At 30.5% G+C, this 18,591-nt stretch overlaps 1 protein-coding gene across 1 annotated transcript; it reads right to left on the bottom strand.

Moving 5' to 3' along the window:
• Positions 1 to 957: 957 nt before the first annotated feature.
• Positions 958 to 4,145, bottom strand: LOC110703563 (cytochrome P450 85A-like). Its single transcript, XM_021881348.1, has 9 exons — positions 3,875 to 4,145; positions 3,299 to 3,620; positions 2,970 to 3,119; positions 2,604 to 2,849; positions 2,417 to 2,503; positions 2,248 to 2,326; positions 1,538 to 1,644; positions 1,307 to 1,431; positions 958 to 1,188 (listed from the first exon to the last, which is right to left on the bottom strand). Exons 1-9 carry the CDS (start codon positions 4,063 to 4,065, stop codon positions 1,101 to 1,103), a joined length of 1,395 nt encoding a protein of 464 aa, XP_021737040.1. The 5' UTR covers positions 4,066 to 4,145; the 3' UTR covers positions 958 to 1,100.
• Between the last annotated feature and the right edge of the window lie 14,446 nt (positions 4,146 to 18,591).

The following is an 18,591-nucleotide window of genomic DNA, read 5'->3' on the forward strand; positions in this document are numbered from 1 at the left end:
AAAATTGGCAAAGGATGAGATTCACTTTGGGAAGCACACATAGAGAATATGGACAATAAGGCTTTAAGCTAAGACCAGACTGTAAGGTTGCATTTGCTTCTGGGTCCAATTTCCAGACTGTACCAAGGTCCCCATGAGATTATACAACCAATCATTCTTACTTCTACATCATTAGCATCAAGAACTACTTTTTTTTTTCTTCTTTTTTTTCAAAAAAAATAAAAAATAAAAATTGGAAGGGTTTTTATTTTTATTTTTTATATTGGACACCCAAATTATTGAAATATATGCACTTTCATCATTATTCTAATATTGAGTATCATTTGTGATGGGAATGTTATTGTTGAATGAAATCATAACATCTTTATGTTATAGATGAGTGTTGAAGATTGACATTGAGATTCTTGATACATTAGTTCATTCATTAAATCTTTTTAGCTTTTTTGCATGCTTATTTGTTGGTATTAGTTATGTCACTTATGTGACATGGGTGTGTGTCCAAATGTGAAACACAATTACTTTGTGAAATTTTCATATGATTTGGCTCTGTAGTAATTTAGAGAATAGTTTCAATTTAACGGTACTAAAGATAAAATAAAGAATCCAAGTAACGTACATTTTAATTTTTTAAGCTTCTTTTAGACCCTATTTTTTTAATTGTTTGGTGGTAAGACAATGAATAGAAGGTTCTAATTTGGCAATTAAGTTCAACATGTTCGGATGATGTAACATTCAACTGATCTGATTCTATTTGAGCAGTGTATAATCGATTATATTCACAAGAATGAACATTTTTTCTATGACAAATCGATTAAGATTAGTCATATTAACTTAGGACGATAATTTTAGTAGACAATAGACATATAATTCTCGATCAACAAGTTAATATTCCCATGTATTACAAAATTTTTTAGAAAAATTACAAGTTAAATTAAAAGAACACGAGAAACAATCAGGGCACCTCATAAAATGAATGTTATATTTCATTATAAATTCTACAAATGTGTTAGATGTTAGGGAATTATTGTACAAAAAATCCCTAATCTCATCTGCCTGTGCTAATTCTGTACACTACAATGGAGTCTAATTCAATTTTCCCTCTAATAACTCGAAACTCGAATCCGTAATCCATTTGGTGCTTCCACTCTTGGGAACTTGACAAGCTTATTACCCTCAACTTCTTCCCATCTGCAGAATTACAGCAAATATTGAACAAATTAGTTAGTTTTTTCATTACATTTTTTTTTCCATTTAACATATAGTAGCAATTAATATAAGGTTTATGTTGATTTATCAATATTTTTACCTGTATCTAGTTACAAAATAATGAAGGAATGTAGAAATTTCAGCAATTCCTAATTCCTTGCCAGGGCATTGCCTTGTCCCACCTCCAAATATTAGAAAGTAATTCTGTGACTCCAAGCTCCTATCCTGAAATATTATGTTAGAGAAAAATGTGAATAATAATGTACATTAATTATCAAATAAATTAGTTGCTAATAGTAGGTTGAATTGATTAATGAATTCATTCGCTTACCATCCATCTCCATGGATTAAATGACATTGGATCGGGGTACAAGTATGGATCATAATTTACTTCTCTTGTATATACATAAATTCTCCATCCTTCCGGGATCACGAAACCTGATATTTTGTAATAAAATTACGTGAGTAATTAATACGAGTACTTAGCAATTAAGCACGTATACAGAGTAAAACCTAAGGTAAGTTTCAATCTCCAAAATCGATGATTAAAACTCATGTACATGTGCACGTCGGTTTTAAAAGTCTTAGAGCCATCATACTTTTTATACACAACTTTTTTGAGAGTGAAATATAAGTGCATGTAACATAACATAGCATGTTGACTTTAAGCAAATAGGATCAAAATAAAAGTTATCCTTAAATGATTATATATGAAGATCTCCTAATAGAATTATGCAATGTGCACCAAAAGCTATGGGCCTAAATGGGTCAGAATTATAGGCAGACCATGTGGATCAAAATATAATAGGGCCCACTAAAAAAAAGGATTTAATTAACCCAAAAGTTCAATAAGTATGGTCTTTTACATTTTATATTTCCAAAGTTGTAAAAAAGTGTAACTTAATTCTAACTTCTTAGCCACCTTGAGCAGATCAACCCACCAAAAAGGCAGTCCATAATTAAATGACTAGTAACATGGGCTAATCACATATTTATGCATTAAAAAAAATTATAATATGGTTTTATGTCAAATAAACCCACCATTTATTTCCATATCTTTTGTTGTTTTTCTCAATACTCCATTAACAATTGTTGCTAATCTTGATGTCTCAAATATCACCTGTTAAAGAAAATAGATAAATTAGATCATATGCTAAAAACAAATTAAACAAAAATTAATGTAGTAAAGTATGGTTGGTATTGTTCTTACAGCTCTAGTGAATTTCATAGCCTTGTAATCTTCCCAAGTAATTGGGTCCTCTGGCTTCTTTTTTGCTCTGATTGCCAAATGCTCTTTCTACAAAAATGACACATAAATTGTTAGGATTTTGAATGACAACAGCAAGAGGTTACGACAATGTGACAACTGATTCCGAAAAGAAGTAAGCTTAGCTTACTCTTAACTCTTCTAGAACATGGGGATGATCATGAAGGTACTTGACAGCCATCATTGAAGTAGTGGAGACAGTTTCATAACCAGAATATGCAAGAGTAATGATGAGATCAATGATCTCTTCATCACTTAATTTATACTTATTTTCCTCTTCTTTTAAGAGACAATTAAGTATATCAACTTCTGTTCTTTCTGTTGCTCTTCTTTCTTTAATAAGTTGTGTCAATATATTCACTATCACCTTCCTTGCCTGTAATAACACAAAAAGGTAAAACATAATCAATCATTCTGTTTTTTTTAAAAAACATTTATTATAAAAATAAACCAATAATAATTTATTTTGTTACAAGATTTATTGTGGTGAAATGACCTGAAAACCCCTACGATAGTTGGTGCCGGGGAGGTCAATAGGAAGAGACAAAGTCCCTACAACAAGCTTGAAGAATTCAGACATAAATTCTTGAGCAGTTGAGCTTGATTCAATCCCAGCAATTTGCTTTAAGGAAGATAAGAAAGCCATCTGAACACAAATAAACACATGCAACTATTAGAAAAATAATGTCAATCGACTGTTATGTTACTCGGACACTTCATTTCAACCTCGTGTGTAATAACTAACACATTCACGATGTCGAGTTCAGGAGACATAATGAGTGAAGAAAAGAAAAAGTAAAGGAGGGGGATAGAAGAAGAACTGACCTCCTTAGTCTTTTCTTGGATGTCAATGACATGATCTTGCCAATTACTAAGATGGGATCTCATGAAGTGATCAACTTTGGGAAGAATATGATCTCTAATCATAGTGGGGCTGACCAAAGAAAGAAGGGCACCTCTCATGTACTTGTGAGTGGAGCCGTGAACAGCAGCAATGTTACATTTTCCAAGAATGTCTAACATTGACTGTGGGTACCCTGGTACTAACCCTTTTGATTCATTCATTAGTATGTACCTGTTTAACTCTGGATCCATTGACACTATTGTTGGGCACCCTAATATGTGGGACTTGAAGAAATTCCCATATCTAAAAAAAAAAAAAAAACAAGTAAAATATAGAATTAATAAAGATATAATCTTGGTCAAATAATACTAGTAGTCACCCTTTAAAAAAAAAATCTCAGTCTTTCAAAGTTCTTCCTGTCTTGACTTTAACCGTAAGACAATTACCGTCAAAACACGAAGAACTTTTAGAGAAGGCAGGGAGGTGGGAAAACAGGGGATATTTTTAATGAAAAACAGGGGAAAACAGAGGACTCTGTTTTAAGAAGAGGAACAAACCTTGATCTTTGGTTTTTAATGAAGTTAGGGCCTTGTTTAAGGAACTCAGTAGTTTCACCAAAGATAGGCCAACCCATTGTACCAGGAGGCAAACCTTTCTTCCTATATCTAAGTTCATTCCATCTTAACAAAGCAGATGAGAAGCAAAACAAGCTGAAAATCACAGCAAAAACTACAATAAAAAAAGCCATTTTTGATGATTTTTTTCTACTTCTCTTTCTCTCTCTAAGAAACTCCCTTTGTTGCTCAAATGAGGAGAGAAAAAAAAAAGTGAGAGAGGAGAGAAAGATGGTTTAGAGAGAGAAATGGAGAGTTGGCTTTAAGAACTAAGGAGGGTGAGGTGAAAGAAGGTGTATATATAGGCCTTTTAAGGGGGTGATGAGGGGGTCATATAGGGCCAAAATCATGCACCCACCTTAGCTATGGATGGGCACTATCCTATATAGTATTACCATGAGGTTGTTTTTCCTAGTTAGTAGTGTTTCCTATTTTAATAAATGTTTTGTATCCTATATTTTGTCATTGGGAGGGGAATATTGTATAGGTTTATCATAGATAGATAGCAATCTACTTTGATATTAAATCTTTAAGTTGAATTTTTATTAAAAAAAAAAGGAAAAAGAAAAACTATATTTTGATAATAATGAATTGAGAGAGATAGTATAGGATAGATTTCTAAACCATTATAATTTATAAAGTAAATTACTATTTATGCTATGTGTAATAGAGAATTGATTCGAAAACAATGTAAGTTGATATTACGTATATATCTTACACTCTGTGTTAGTTAAATATGTGAAAGGATTACTTTTAAACTGAATTGGTTGACATAATAGTCGTGATCATTTTTAGCTGGAAACATATCCTGGTAATTTTTAGTTGGAAAAATATCATGGAGATATAGGATTATAATATCATGGAGATATAGGATTACAAGTAATCTAAATTGATTTGTTTCATTTTAGTAAAATAAAATCCCAAATATTTGCCACCCTAAGAAAACTATGATTTGTTTCTTTTTAGTAAAACAGAATCTCAAATATCTGTCACCCCATGAAAACTATGAGTTGCTTTTGACACGGAGATAAATAAAATATGTTGTTACAATATGAGTATCGATTAGTAGTGAGTGAAGAGGTTAAATTGAAAGTAACATGAAAAATTTTCATAAAGCAAGAACGATTGAATAGAAGAGAAGATAATATAGGCAAAGAGAGGCAATGAAGGAAAACTGTAAATTATCTGAAATATTCAAAGTAAAAAAAAATTCCATGCTATAATTATTCAAAGATCTGACATTTCTATCAAGTTTTATAGCACTTATAATACATTGAGCTCATGCATAAATTGTTTTACTGTCCATAAATCTCGTTAGCTAAACCACCATTAACAACAATTAACTTGGTACGTAGTAGTAACAAATTTTTATGTTGAAGGAACCTAAATCAATAAAAAAAAAAATATAAAAAGGAATAAGGAATAATAAAATGACAACTCTTCAAGTCTTTCAAGAGTTTGCTCATCTGTAAAAACTTTTGTTGTTATGTGTAATAGTGCACACGTGTGGATGGAAACACACAGAAAGAGATTGAGATATGGGGAGGATGTTGACAGTTGATTACAATACTATTAATTAATTACATTTTACAGATTTCACTTTCTTTAATCAATGGGCTGTTTTTTTTTTTCTCTCTCCTTTTTAATAGCACGTCATTTATATGGCTGGTCACGTCATGTGGCCGGTTGTAGAACAAAGTAGTCCCTACAACACTACTCTGTAACTGAGTAACTTTATAATGATGACTGCATAATCCTAATAACAATGACTTAGCAACTCATAATACTATTGAAATAACCCCTGTAACACTGACTAAGTAACCTCTATAACACTAACGAGGTAACCCTTATAATGACCAGTCACACTGTGCGGTCAGCCACACATAAGAATTTGTGTTTTTTAAATGTTAATTATGAATTACTTCGTATTATTTATTTATTTTGGGCTGATTTGTAAATTTTGAGTATTTCCCCTTTTATTTTTATAATAGTTTAATTACCTATATTATATTAAAATAAGTTTTTTTTTTTTTTTTTAAAGAAGAAATGTGAAATTGGAAAAAAGGAAAACAGGGCCAATAAAAGGCGTAATGTAGTTACTACTGGTTTACTATTGAACTTGTGAGGTGAAAGGGGCAAAGGAAGAGAAGAAAGTCACATGCACATGGTCATCATTCCCAATTAGAAAGACGAGTGAAATAAGGGTCTGAAAATCACAGGCTCTACAATAATACTGTCAAAGTTACTCGTATTAGTCGTATATTATAGGAATTCACATAATATAAAATTAGCATGTTGGTCCGTGTAATGCACATATTATTCATAGAAAATTGCGTTGAGAGATGAGTGAGAAAAATATCAATAAGTCATTAAGGTTACGATTATAATGTATAACCTAAAATCTGATAAGATAAATTAAATTTTGAAACTTTAATTGTAAACGAGGGCTTAGATAAAGAAGGTGGAGGGGCTAAAATTAAAGAGAAAAAAGGTAAAGGTTGAATTGAAGAGGGGAGATGAAGATGAAGTTGAAGTGTGTATGAAAGATGAAGTATAAGTTTAATGAAAGAATTAAAGAAAAATAGTGCAATTAAAAACTAATAATGTAAGAAGACATGTGACACTTGGGTTATAAAAGAAGATAGAGAAGTGTTATAGGATGGAGACATGTGTCTTTCCCGGTTAGAGTTTTTAAAATCTAAGTATTGATAAGTTGTATTAGTCTAAATTTATTAAATTAGTTTGATGTAATCTGGTTTGAAATTTTCTAATATGACCTAATACTATTCTGTGTCTCCTGATTTGCCTTAAGTTGGTTGTTCGCATACACTATTTGGGATTGATTAATGGTTGGGTTGGGACGAATTAGTGTAGTGGGTTGACTAATAAATGGGTGAGTAAGGAAAGAGAGAGATATCAGATCAAATTTAGCACCTTATTAGTATTATTTTTTTCTTAATCAATTATTGATTTATTGTCAAACATAACCTTTGTAAACAATCAATATTAGTTACTTCTTGAGAGTGAGGGATAGCTCAAGTGGTTAGAGTTTTCCTTCCAGTTTCAAGAGATCATAGGATCGATTCTCACCCTTGTCCATTGTGGCTTTCTAAACACTGAAAAAAATTATTTGTTACTTCCACTGTTTTTTTTATTGCACCATAAAGACTTTTATACTATTCACTAAATCTTCTTTGACCATCTTTTGTGATTTATCCAACAGCCAAAGTAATGCATTGACAAGCGTGAAATCCCTCATGTTGCAATAAAAAACAACGGAGAAAGTATATCTTATCCTGAAGCAATAAAGGACTTAAATAGTACAGTATTACTACCAATTAGCTGAAGGAAAAAAAAAAAACAAGTTAAGGAAACAAGCTAACAACCAATAATTGATTACGAACACTGCAACACTGATTGTCAAATTTTGTCAATATGAAATCTGTATAAGTTTGACAATTAAAGACAAACTAATCCGAAAAAGAGGGGTGTTTTATATGGAAGATTGACAATCAAATGACAAATTATTAGAGAAATTTGTGTGGGATCTCATTGATTCACATAAGACAACTAAACTTGTCATTCAACTATGAGGCCATTTGTATATAATAACATAAATTATATGCTAATCACATCATCAAATTTTATTAAGAAAATTACGCATTAATAAGCATTGGATTGACATACATGCATGCATGGGTGGAGTTTTCAATTGCCACAAATACCCTTTACAATTTGTTGTTAATATATATGATAAATTTAAAAATGATTTAGTGTTAATATATTATATACTTATACTACTAAATGATAAAAATAAATATTTGACCGATTTTCTTAAATTCAATGATTGAGCATCAAAGTGAACTGCAAATACGACTACATGCTAGAAGTGGGAAACGTGCCCCAATTGGTTTCCATAAGTTTTGGCTTGGTCCTTGGTTGATTATTCCATATATATATATATATATATATATATATATATATATATATATATATATATATATATATTACTTTTTTTCCCATTTCTCGATAATTATGAACATGCATAATATTATAGATAGATCTTTCGGTTTTAATAATTGACGACGAAGAAAAACCAAGATATTTGAGTTAAAGAGTACTAGATTATTATTCTATCCTCTAAGATTCAGATGAAGTCAGTAGATCCAAGTATCAAACGACCGTGCAATATAAGTATCTAACATTTTGTCCAGGGAACCGTATAGATTTCTTTGTGTACACGACATACGACATATAGTGTGCATATACGTCTACAAGCTTATTTCATTCGGCATAGTTTATCACATGTAGTACAGGTGAGTAATTTAATCAGTATTTTGGCTATATCGTACCACTTGAGTTATCCCCCACTCTCACGAAGTAGCATATTTAATACACTATATATGGTAGATTGGTACCCTTGCTTTACAAAAACGTCGGCAAACAAGAAACAAAATAATGAAGGCCACCAAGTCTAACCACCATATCCCACCTGATTAGATTTCCTAATGTATAATCTGAAGCAGTCAGTAAAACGATTTTCAATCATAATCATATTAGACACTTTTATTACAAGTAATTAGAATGACGTATAAAAAAGAAAATGTTGGTCGTAGTTTATGCATGACTGCATGAGTAACGTATATTATGTCAGAGAATAAGGAAAAATTCATCTTATATGAGTACAGACTTAATTTATTTATATACTCGTAGAAGCTTATTATAATTCGGCGAAAATATAGTAGACTGGAGCAAAAATGAGACAAGTGACGAAGGAAAATAGCAACTCCATATTACTATGCATAAAAAAATAAAAATAAAAAACAAAAAAGCAAAACTCCAAGTTAAACAATACCAGTGAAAGTTCATTGTACGGACAACAATCGTCATGCTATATTTGAATATTCTGATTATCAGTTTGACAACAATCGTCATGCTATATATATATATCATCTTATATATATATATATATATATATATATATATATATATATATATATATATATATATATATATATATATATATATATATATATATATGAAAAAACAAAAACACAAAATTTTTAAAAATTAAATCTGTTTTGTCTATAATGCTTCTCTTTATATATATACCAATGATCCAAATTGACTTTAGTTACTCATGGATGATGGTCAAATTTATATCACTCTAACCATTAATTTGTTTCAATTATAATGTTAGGTTGAGTATGACTACGTAATAACCTATAAAAAATTTATTGGATACTTCGTAACATATACGATTATACGAAGTACTATATTGTAGTATATATTACAAATATCAAATATGTGAATATTGTTTTATAATAGCTGTTGTAGTTGCACGACATACTTTTTCATCACAAGAAATTTAAATGCATGAATTGAATATAATGATTTCAAATAGAAAAATATTAATCATTAATTAATAATTATCATTTTAAATAGGAAAAAAAAAATAGTGTATGGGTGAGAAGCAAGTAACATCAGGTGAGAGGAATGAGTTTGTCATGGTGTGGCACAAAAGTTTATATTGGGATAGTGACCAAAAGAAAAGGGAGGATCCGTATAGAGATCCGTGGAAAGAGATTGGACACACAAAGCATGCAGTTTTTTGTCAAAATTTTATCAACTAATTATCTTAAAATTGTACTACTCTTATACAATTTATTACTTTAATTATTGTTCTATTGGTTTGTAATTGTATGAGATCGAGCAAAATAACGTTATACGGAATTTTATTTCTTTTTTCATTCATAATATCAAAATTGAAGTATATTGATGATTTGATGATAAGGAAACAAGTGGTTGTAATTATATTGGACAACTTCATCTCTTCTCCTCAAAATTAATCCGTACACCTCCATTGTAAGGTCAAGTCCTAATCTAGCTATTGACTTTTGTAAAGTCGGCAATTTGGCTTTCAATCTTATAAATTTTGATTATTTTTTTTTATCATATATTGTTGAATAAAGTTATAGTTAAACTTGTAATGTACATTTAATATACACACAAGAAATTTAATAAATATGTATGTATGTATACTTGCGTTCATGCGAACATATTTTTTTTTCAATTAAATGTAAAATTTAATATTTGAAAACTTAATTCATAATTTACCTTTCATGTTGTCATTTTTTAAAAATAAAAAATAATGACAACCATACTTATTTTTAATTTTTTTGAAATTTAAGCTTTTGATTTGTAATTAGACTCGGTTAATAAGTTAAATTTACATTGTACTTGTATTGAGTATTAATACAATTCAATACCCAATGAGTACCTTAAATATGTGTCTAAAGTCTTGTATAGGTGTTGCAATGTCAATAATGAAGATTACATTTTGTGTAGAAAAAAATAGTTCTTTTCATTGTCATAGATTGAGGTATAAATAATGACTTAACATATTCACTTTATTTAGTAAGTAAAGGACGAGATGCCTACATTCAAATGAAGTAACATTCATTATAATGAGACGATGAATGCCCCTTCATCATCGAAAGAGAAAGGGGAAGGGAGGAGGGTTGGACAAATAGATAGGGACATAAGATCTCAATTACTCAATGATTACGGTTGTGAGTAACCATAAAGCAAACTTATGGATACAAAAGAAACACCAATTGCACGGAATACCCTTCAATATTAGAGGATGCATGCAACTATGCAAGTGTAGAGTGGTTAGGAGTTTCGGACAAATATATAACTAACCTTTAATACGTATTAAAAAGACAAAACATCATATATAGTACACTTGTGATATTACTCTGTATTTAAATAACATGATTAATACTCATGAATGGTACAGTAAAAAAATTATCTCTTTTATGGTGATATTTAAAAGAAAATAAATACTAATTCAAAAATAAAAAAAAAATTAAAAGAAAATAAAAACTAATTCAACTTTCTTATGAAAAAGGCTGTATATAGTCGGATTAATACATACTGATTGTAATAGTAATGTTACATGTCAGATCAATAAATAAATCTGTTGTTCGTTCTATCCCATACATTTAAAAAAAAATAAAAAAATTATACGTGGGTTTGTATGGGAAGGGACTTAACAAGGAAATAATTCAAGAGGGTTGGTGACACAAATAATACAATGTTTTTCCACTAAGTTTTCAAATTGATTTGGATTTTAACAATAGTGTACATGTATGATAAACAATAATCAGTTGGAAAGTTTAGGGTGATGTACATCTAAAAATCCATCCATTTGCACGAGTGTCTGTGTTTTGTAAGCTAGTGGCTTCACTGTCCCACTGGCTTTTGTTCCTCAAAATTGGGCCCACAAAAAAAACGACTCGTTTCCCATTGTGAGGTGAGCTATAGCTATTGTGTTAAGGGGCTCACCATTTTTAATTTGTATCAATTTCAAATACCTCTCCCTTATCCCCTATCTCTTTCATTCTTGTGCATGATTATATTTTTATTTAGCTCTAGATGGATCAATTCCGAAAAATCTTCCAATCAAGTCCTTTATGCATTTATAAATTATTTGTGTAATTGACTGATGTGAAATGTGTAATTTAATAGAGTAATAATTTTCATTGAATGTGTGCTTTTTGAACTTTGTATAATATAAGAAATGTGTCGATTGTTATTGTCTTTTCATGCTGATTTGTTAAAAATAATGAAATGAAGGTAGTAAATTAGGTCGTCCCTAACAAGTTGAATTGCTTATTTGCATTATTCATAGTAACAAGGGCCAAGGGCCTAAGCATAAACCAAAGCCAGGCATGTGCAAGGCATGGACACTCAAAACACCCATTCTTAAAATACGTACAGCTATATACATATATGACCATAGAGGGTAGCACCTTGACCTTTTAAAGGAGATTTGTGAAGAGGCAAGGCATAAGCAAGAGCCAAGGAACGCAAGACACACCCAATGTAGACGACTTGATTATGAGAAGTGCAGAGTAATGTGCCAATGCTAAATTTACATGGTTTAGGACTTTAGGTTACCAAATATGATTCCCAAAGTCCCTCGTGAACCATGGGAAGTACCTCGATGCCTTACCTTTTGGTGTCCGAATAAAGACTATAATACTTGAATTCAGGGACTTTCGACACCAGATGTAAAAAACTCAATAATTGTGGGAGGGGGGGGGATATCGGGTTCATAAAAGGTTGTTTAAAATCTTATAAGTCCATTAGTTGGTAACATAAAGCCTTAAAATAAAAATGCATTAATAAAGGGAGACATGCCAGTAATTATCTAAACAGATAGTTTAGAGGTAAAGTAAATGGTTTTAAACATCGAAGTGGCTTCCTATGATCTCTTAAGATCCAAGGGAGTAGCTGTTTCCTTTTTTTTTTGTCTGAATACAAAAAGTTGAAATTTTTCTAAATTTGAAAGGTATATAAGTAATACACTATTTTTGTTTAGTTTCGAAAAAAAAATTCCAAAATTGAGGTGCATGTGAAAGATGTCTCTCAGGATCATAAAAATTAAGTTTGAACCATAATAAACTACCAGTGTGTCTCAATCTCGATAATAAGTTTGGTTAATTCGAAAAGCAAAAAAAGTTCCCCTCCACCCTCAAAACAAGTTACACCATCTTCTAGCTCAATATTGAGAATCCTTTCATGATAAATAAACAATGCTACTCCGTAATACCCAAAATCATTTCATGCAAATAATGTGGAGTGACTCAAAGCTCAATAGAAGAAGTAGACTAGTACTAGTGTACTACACCATAACCATATATTAATATATATATAGATTCTGATTTAGTTAATACTTTGACGGTGATCTGAGCCAAGTAAGGGTAACAGTTCACGCTTTCCTAGATTAAAAAGTGGGGGCCTTTTTTCCATTTTTATTAAAGAATTTTCATATTTTGGGTGATAAAATTTCGTCACTTTGCATTATTCATCTACTGACGTTACTGGGCTCGACACAAATTTATTCAATAAAGTTTTCAAAAAGAAAAAAAAAATATACTAATAAAAAAATACTCGTATGTAAATAATTAATAATATTTATATCTAAATAAAAAATGAATACAAAAAAGGGGTGGGTGAGAAATTTGGCTCCTTTCACATAAAAGATGGAGTGCACGTGTGGGCGTGAAAGAGCAGATAAATAGTGAAGGAGCATTTTTGTAAGAATCTTCGTGTGCTTGTTCTTATGTGACTCACAATATTATACAAGTATATACTCCGTTTTTTTTTTTTTAATTTTATTATTATAGTACTCTTATTATATACTCGTACTCGCTCACTACTTGTTCTTTAGATTTTAATGAAGAGAAATATAAATATTTGTTCTTCGTATTTGTTGGATTTTGTTCTTTGCTTTCGTTTTTGTTCCCCTACTATAAATATTATCTTCATAGTCGTCAACTCGTCATGGATTTGCATGATTATTCATCATCTCCCTTGTTCATTTTTTTTTCCTACGGGAGTAGTTGATTTTGGTTTGACTGTATGAACTATGAAGTCACTTAGCTTATACTTTCCTAGTTTTTGGTTGAGATGACACTCAAACGGGCCAGTATAATGGGTATAAAGTATACTAGGGCCCAATATGGCATTGACACAACATGATATATTATAACTTGTAGATTTTATTTGTATATGAGAATTTCGAAAAATTATATGACAAGTTGTACGTACAAACGTAGTTTGAACTTATTTGTACTTGTTGTAAAATTGGTGTCTAAAACAAAAGCAACAAAACAAAAATAAAAGAAGGAAATTCGGTGTGGCGTGAATAATCACCGCCTTTGAAAACGAATTCCGGCGCAACTGGGGTGCTCAATTGTATTCGCCGGATCGTCCCCTAAGGTTACACACCACTCTCATGCTAAGACACTTTAGAATGAGAGGTGGAACCTACGCAAACTTATGCCCAAAGAGAATTAGAATTGTATTTGGCTTAATGTGTTTTGGCTGCTTGCGAATGAGTTTCTTCTTGTATATCACATCAAAAAATCTATCACAAATATATAGAAAAACAAGGGAAGATGGAAGATCAAGAGGAAGTGAAAAGGTAGAAATAATAAGAAATAAAACATGTATTTTAATCATCATAAAAACACCTCTTAAGTGAGGGGTTACAAGTGATTGAAGAAGAAAAGAATCCAAGGAAGCTAGGCAAATCAACAGCCGAACCCGCGATCCGCCCCGATCGGGCAGCATCCAACCAAAAGATTGGCTGCTCTCGCGCCCGGTCGGGCGAACACACCTTCATTTTCCATGCGTCCTCTCGCGCCCGGTCGGGCGAAGCTCGCCCGATCGGGCAACAGAACTCAGGAACTACGACCCATCTCGCGCCTGGTCGGGCGCTGCTCGCCTGGTCGAATTGAACGCCCGAGTCAGGCTATTTTGGATTCCTTCCTTTATTCCAACAGTACTCATATTGCATATTATGCGCTCAATATAATCTCTTTTTTTGTTAATTTTAATTATAATATACAAGTATTATATTAATTGTCTTTTTGACTGACGAAATATATAATAGAATATTTCCTAGTATTTTCAATTTGAAATAGTATAGTTTGACAATAATTCATATATAGTCGAATATAATAAGTTATGGTTAGTTATATCTGAATGAATTGATGAAGGGTAAATTTGACGTAATCTGAATGAACAACATGACCTTGATCTAACATTAGAAGACTCGAATAAAATTGTCCCAGCTTAGAGTTGCCTTAACATCATTATCTCACCATAAAAAAGAATTGACATACAATAATAGTCTTAACTAGGTTAAATCCCATGCAATAGATGCACGGTTGTTAAATAATTAATTATAATGAAAACCAAATTATAAAAATGGTGTAAAAATATATAGACTCGACGCACCAATTATTTAAGTATGAAGTATATAACAAAGTATAATTGTTATAATGAACAATTTAATATTTTAAAAAGTTTTAATAGGTAAAACAAATGTCATTATTTAAATACAATTCTTTATTATGGTAAGAATACTTTTTTTGTAAGCAAATAGTTTTGGAGGGAATTTTTTTTAATATGACGTTGTCAAGTGTCCCTCTTATTTGTCTTTAGTAATATGTAATAGATATGACATAACTCATAATTTCAACATACCCGATCTGAACCATATGATGTACACATTATCTTAATTCAATCCGAACAAAAATAATTCAATTCCAAAAACATGTTTGGCACCCCTAGCTTATATTAGCTACGTACCTAAGTTATGGGGTACAAATTAATATCCTAGACTCCTAGAAGGCTACAACTCTCCCAAACCACATAAATAAACTCTCCCAAACGATAACTTCAACATCAAGAGATATTCCCTTTCTCATGCTTTAACTACCTCTACCTTTTTTTTTTCACAAATTATTAATTAAAGCTTTCTTACATAACCCTAATGATGTATGATTGGATATAGAATAGATTTTAGCATAGAAAATGCAATTTAATCAAAAAGAAAAGAAAGCATGCAATATATTGAGGGATTTAATTATCAACAAACAGCCTTACCATAAGTGTGCGCTTCCAACCAGCATATCGCATAAGATTCCTAGCCTTGTTTTTGGTTCCACTATACAACTTCCCCATGTGTTAAGGTCCCCATTACAGTCAATTTGTTGTGCATTTATAAATTAAACTAGCTTTATTATTTTGATTATATTGCTTATCCTTGTTATTTTGCCATTCCTTATGCTTACTTATTTTGCATAATATAATTTATTAAAGCTTCTCCTTTATAATCTTAAATCAGCAACTTTAATCAGGTAAATAGTTAGCGACATAAAAAACTTATACATGTACGTTATTATAAATAACGTAAAGAAAAAACGTACCAAAACCATGTGATTGGGGCATATATATATATATATTACATGGTGAAAAAAGGGATAAATTGGAACCCATTAGTGGGGCTATACAAACTTGTTATTTCAGTTAACAACAAATGGAAACTTGCCCATTTGCATGTTATCTCCTCGTGGGGGTGATAACATTTTTCCAACTGTCCTTTTGGGTTACACTCAAATGGATAGTTGAAATTTGCCAAATTTTTTATTTTTGTGGTCCTTTTTGCCTTTTGGTGGTTTAATTAGTCTTGTGGTTTCAAACAACATAGTTTTCGCCTTTGATCTTTGTCAAGCTAAGGCAGCTACCTAGCCTACATTATGTTGGCTTCAATGTGTTTTTCACCTATGCATGGGTTCTCCTCCTTTCGATTTATTGTAGGGTTTCATTCTCATGAATGTTATTTATTGGGCGATTATTGTTTATATGTTTGTTAGCGCAATATTAGGTGCGAGTACATGATAATAAGGTTGTCAGATAAGTTATGTACGTCAGAACCTTCTTCAAATTTTACTTTTTATTTTTTATTTTTTTTATTGTGATAACAACAATCAAACTTATAACCTTTATGCGGGAGATGGAAGCTAATTACAAATATGAAGATTTCAATCCATTGTTCTATTATCAATTTTATTATATATGTTCATGTTATAAAGTATGGAATAGTTTGTGTTACACAATAGCAAATTTTATGTTTTATTTTTTCAAATTTTGTTGTTTCCCATAAGATTAATACTGACCTATGTGAAAAGGTTCAAATGTGCAATTAACTATTCATTCATGGGATGTAACAAGGAATAAAATGTCAACTATAATATTTAATTCCTCATTGATAGACATCTTAAATTCGTGCATGGACCGTAACCTACAAGCTACTATGCTAGCTCCTGCGGCTTTGTTGTCTGTCTCTTTTACTATGAACATGTATGTTATGAACCCTCCATTAACTACACCCTAATTAATAGCTAACTTATCAAATTTAATGTCTTTACTTACCCCTTTATAAATGTGAGATAGTGACATTCTACTTACAATGTTATGATTAATCTTTTTGCATGATTATAACCCTAATTATTAGTTGATTGATGGAACAATATTATGTATAATTACATATTGTGATATTTCCTAAGTCTCTCAAATGTGTCGGTTAATTGATAAATCATTTTAGTTAGTATTTATTAAAGCACATGCTTATCCAATCAATTATAACCTTCATGTTTGCTCATAAGCTTGAAACTAGAGGCATGATTAGTTGGTTTTAGTCTAGTACACTTCACTTCAATTCAATTGTGCAATAATTATATTGTTGTTGCCTTGTTGGTTATAAATTAAAAATTTCTTTTAAAGTGCAACTAAAAGTATAATTAGATTAATTATAGATAGACACTAAGATTAAATATTTGGAAAATTTTTATGTACATCCAAGCGAATTAAGTATTTTATCATCTTAAATAATGTATTGACATTGAATGAAAAACTCCCTTGAATTGCGTATATATACAATGGTAATTTGTTTTTCTTTTTCCTTAGCATGAAATAACTCACATGTGTACATATATGCATAATGTAACGTGTAACAATAATTTCTTACTTTTGGATACATTCACAAATTAGATATCATATCGTCACTAACTGTGTAATTAAACTACAATAGTAGTAGTAAAAAATTTGAAGTGAGAAAATAAGTAGATCGAGATTCATGAGAATGTTTTTTTAAGAGAAAATTAAGAATGAATCTAACATTCTAACATGGCTAATATCAATACTTTTTTGAGGTGGTACAAAATTGATTTTCGTTAACATTATTACCAAGATTTTTATAGTTATTCGTCAATTAGTGAGGAATTATCATAATAATTTAAACAAATACTTAGATTATCCCCTTGATGTTATTTAGATTGCCTAGCTAATTTGTCCGAAATGAAGCTCAAGTTGCTTTCATTCCTTGTCACGTATGTATATATTCTATTCTCTAACAAATTGCTTTCATTCCCACGCACGTAGGGCTGCTACTCTGCTTTAATACCCTGAACAACGACAACTAACAAGAATTAATAGTACATTAATACTCCATCGTGTTCTTTGCAGTTCTACTCACTTTCTATTTTAGTCTGTATGTTTCATATTATATACGGAGTATTACTTTGTATTTTTTTTTTTTTTTTTTTTGTAAACATTACACATTATAATTATGGTTCTATGGACTATGGCCAATTTATACACTGTCTCTCTTTCTTTCATTTGAAATCTATTATGGAGTACACATACACTCTCTCTAATCTAAAATACAATGTTAAACAAACCAAATGGTCTCCAATTATTATACTATTTAAATTTTAAAAGACAGCAAGATGTAGTTTTATGTACTATATCTTTTACGTTACATACTACATCATAAACATTTCTTTGTTTCTCAATACATGCAACATATTAATTTTCATATATGTCAAAATATAACTCGAACTGAATCATTAAAATTTTTTTATAGTACATTAGTATCATATCATATATAAGGATGTGTTAATTATTACGTGATTCAATTTACTACGAAGTTTGTTTGTCTCCATCAATTATAATATGACAAAACTATAAGCAAAAAATCAGCTTAAGAATAGAAAGACGCCTTCTAAAAACACTACCATAGTACCATTAATAAACTATGCACTGATTTGTTTCCACTACAACATATAAATCTAAAACTAACATGATGAAAGAATGATAATTTTTTAAACATTTTAAAGTTACGCTCATGTAATATATGTGACTATTAATTTACAATAATGAAATCTTGCATGCATATCCTATAACAATATTGCTAAGGTATATATAATCTTCTGAAATTAAAGTTTGAGAGAGTGTAT

Source organism: Chenopodium quinoa, unplaced genomic scaffold, assembly GCF_001683475.1.
Source record: "Chenopodium quinoa cultivar QQ74 unplaced genomic scaffold, ASM168347v1, whole genome shotgun sequence".
NCBI classification, from domain to species: domain Eukaryota; kingdom Viridiplantae; phylum Streptophyta; class Magnoliopsida; order Caryophyllales; family Amaranthaceae; genus Chenopodium; species Chenopodium quinoa.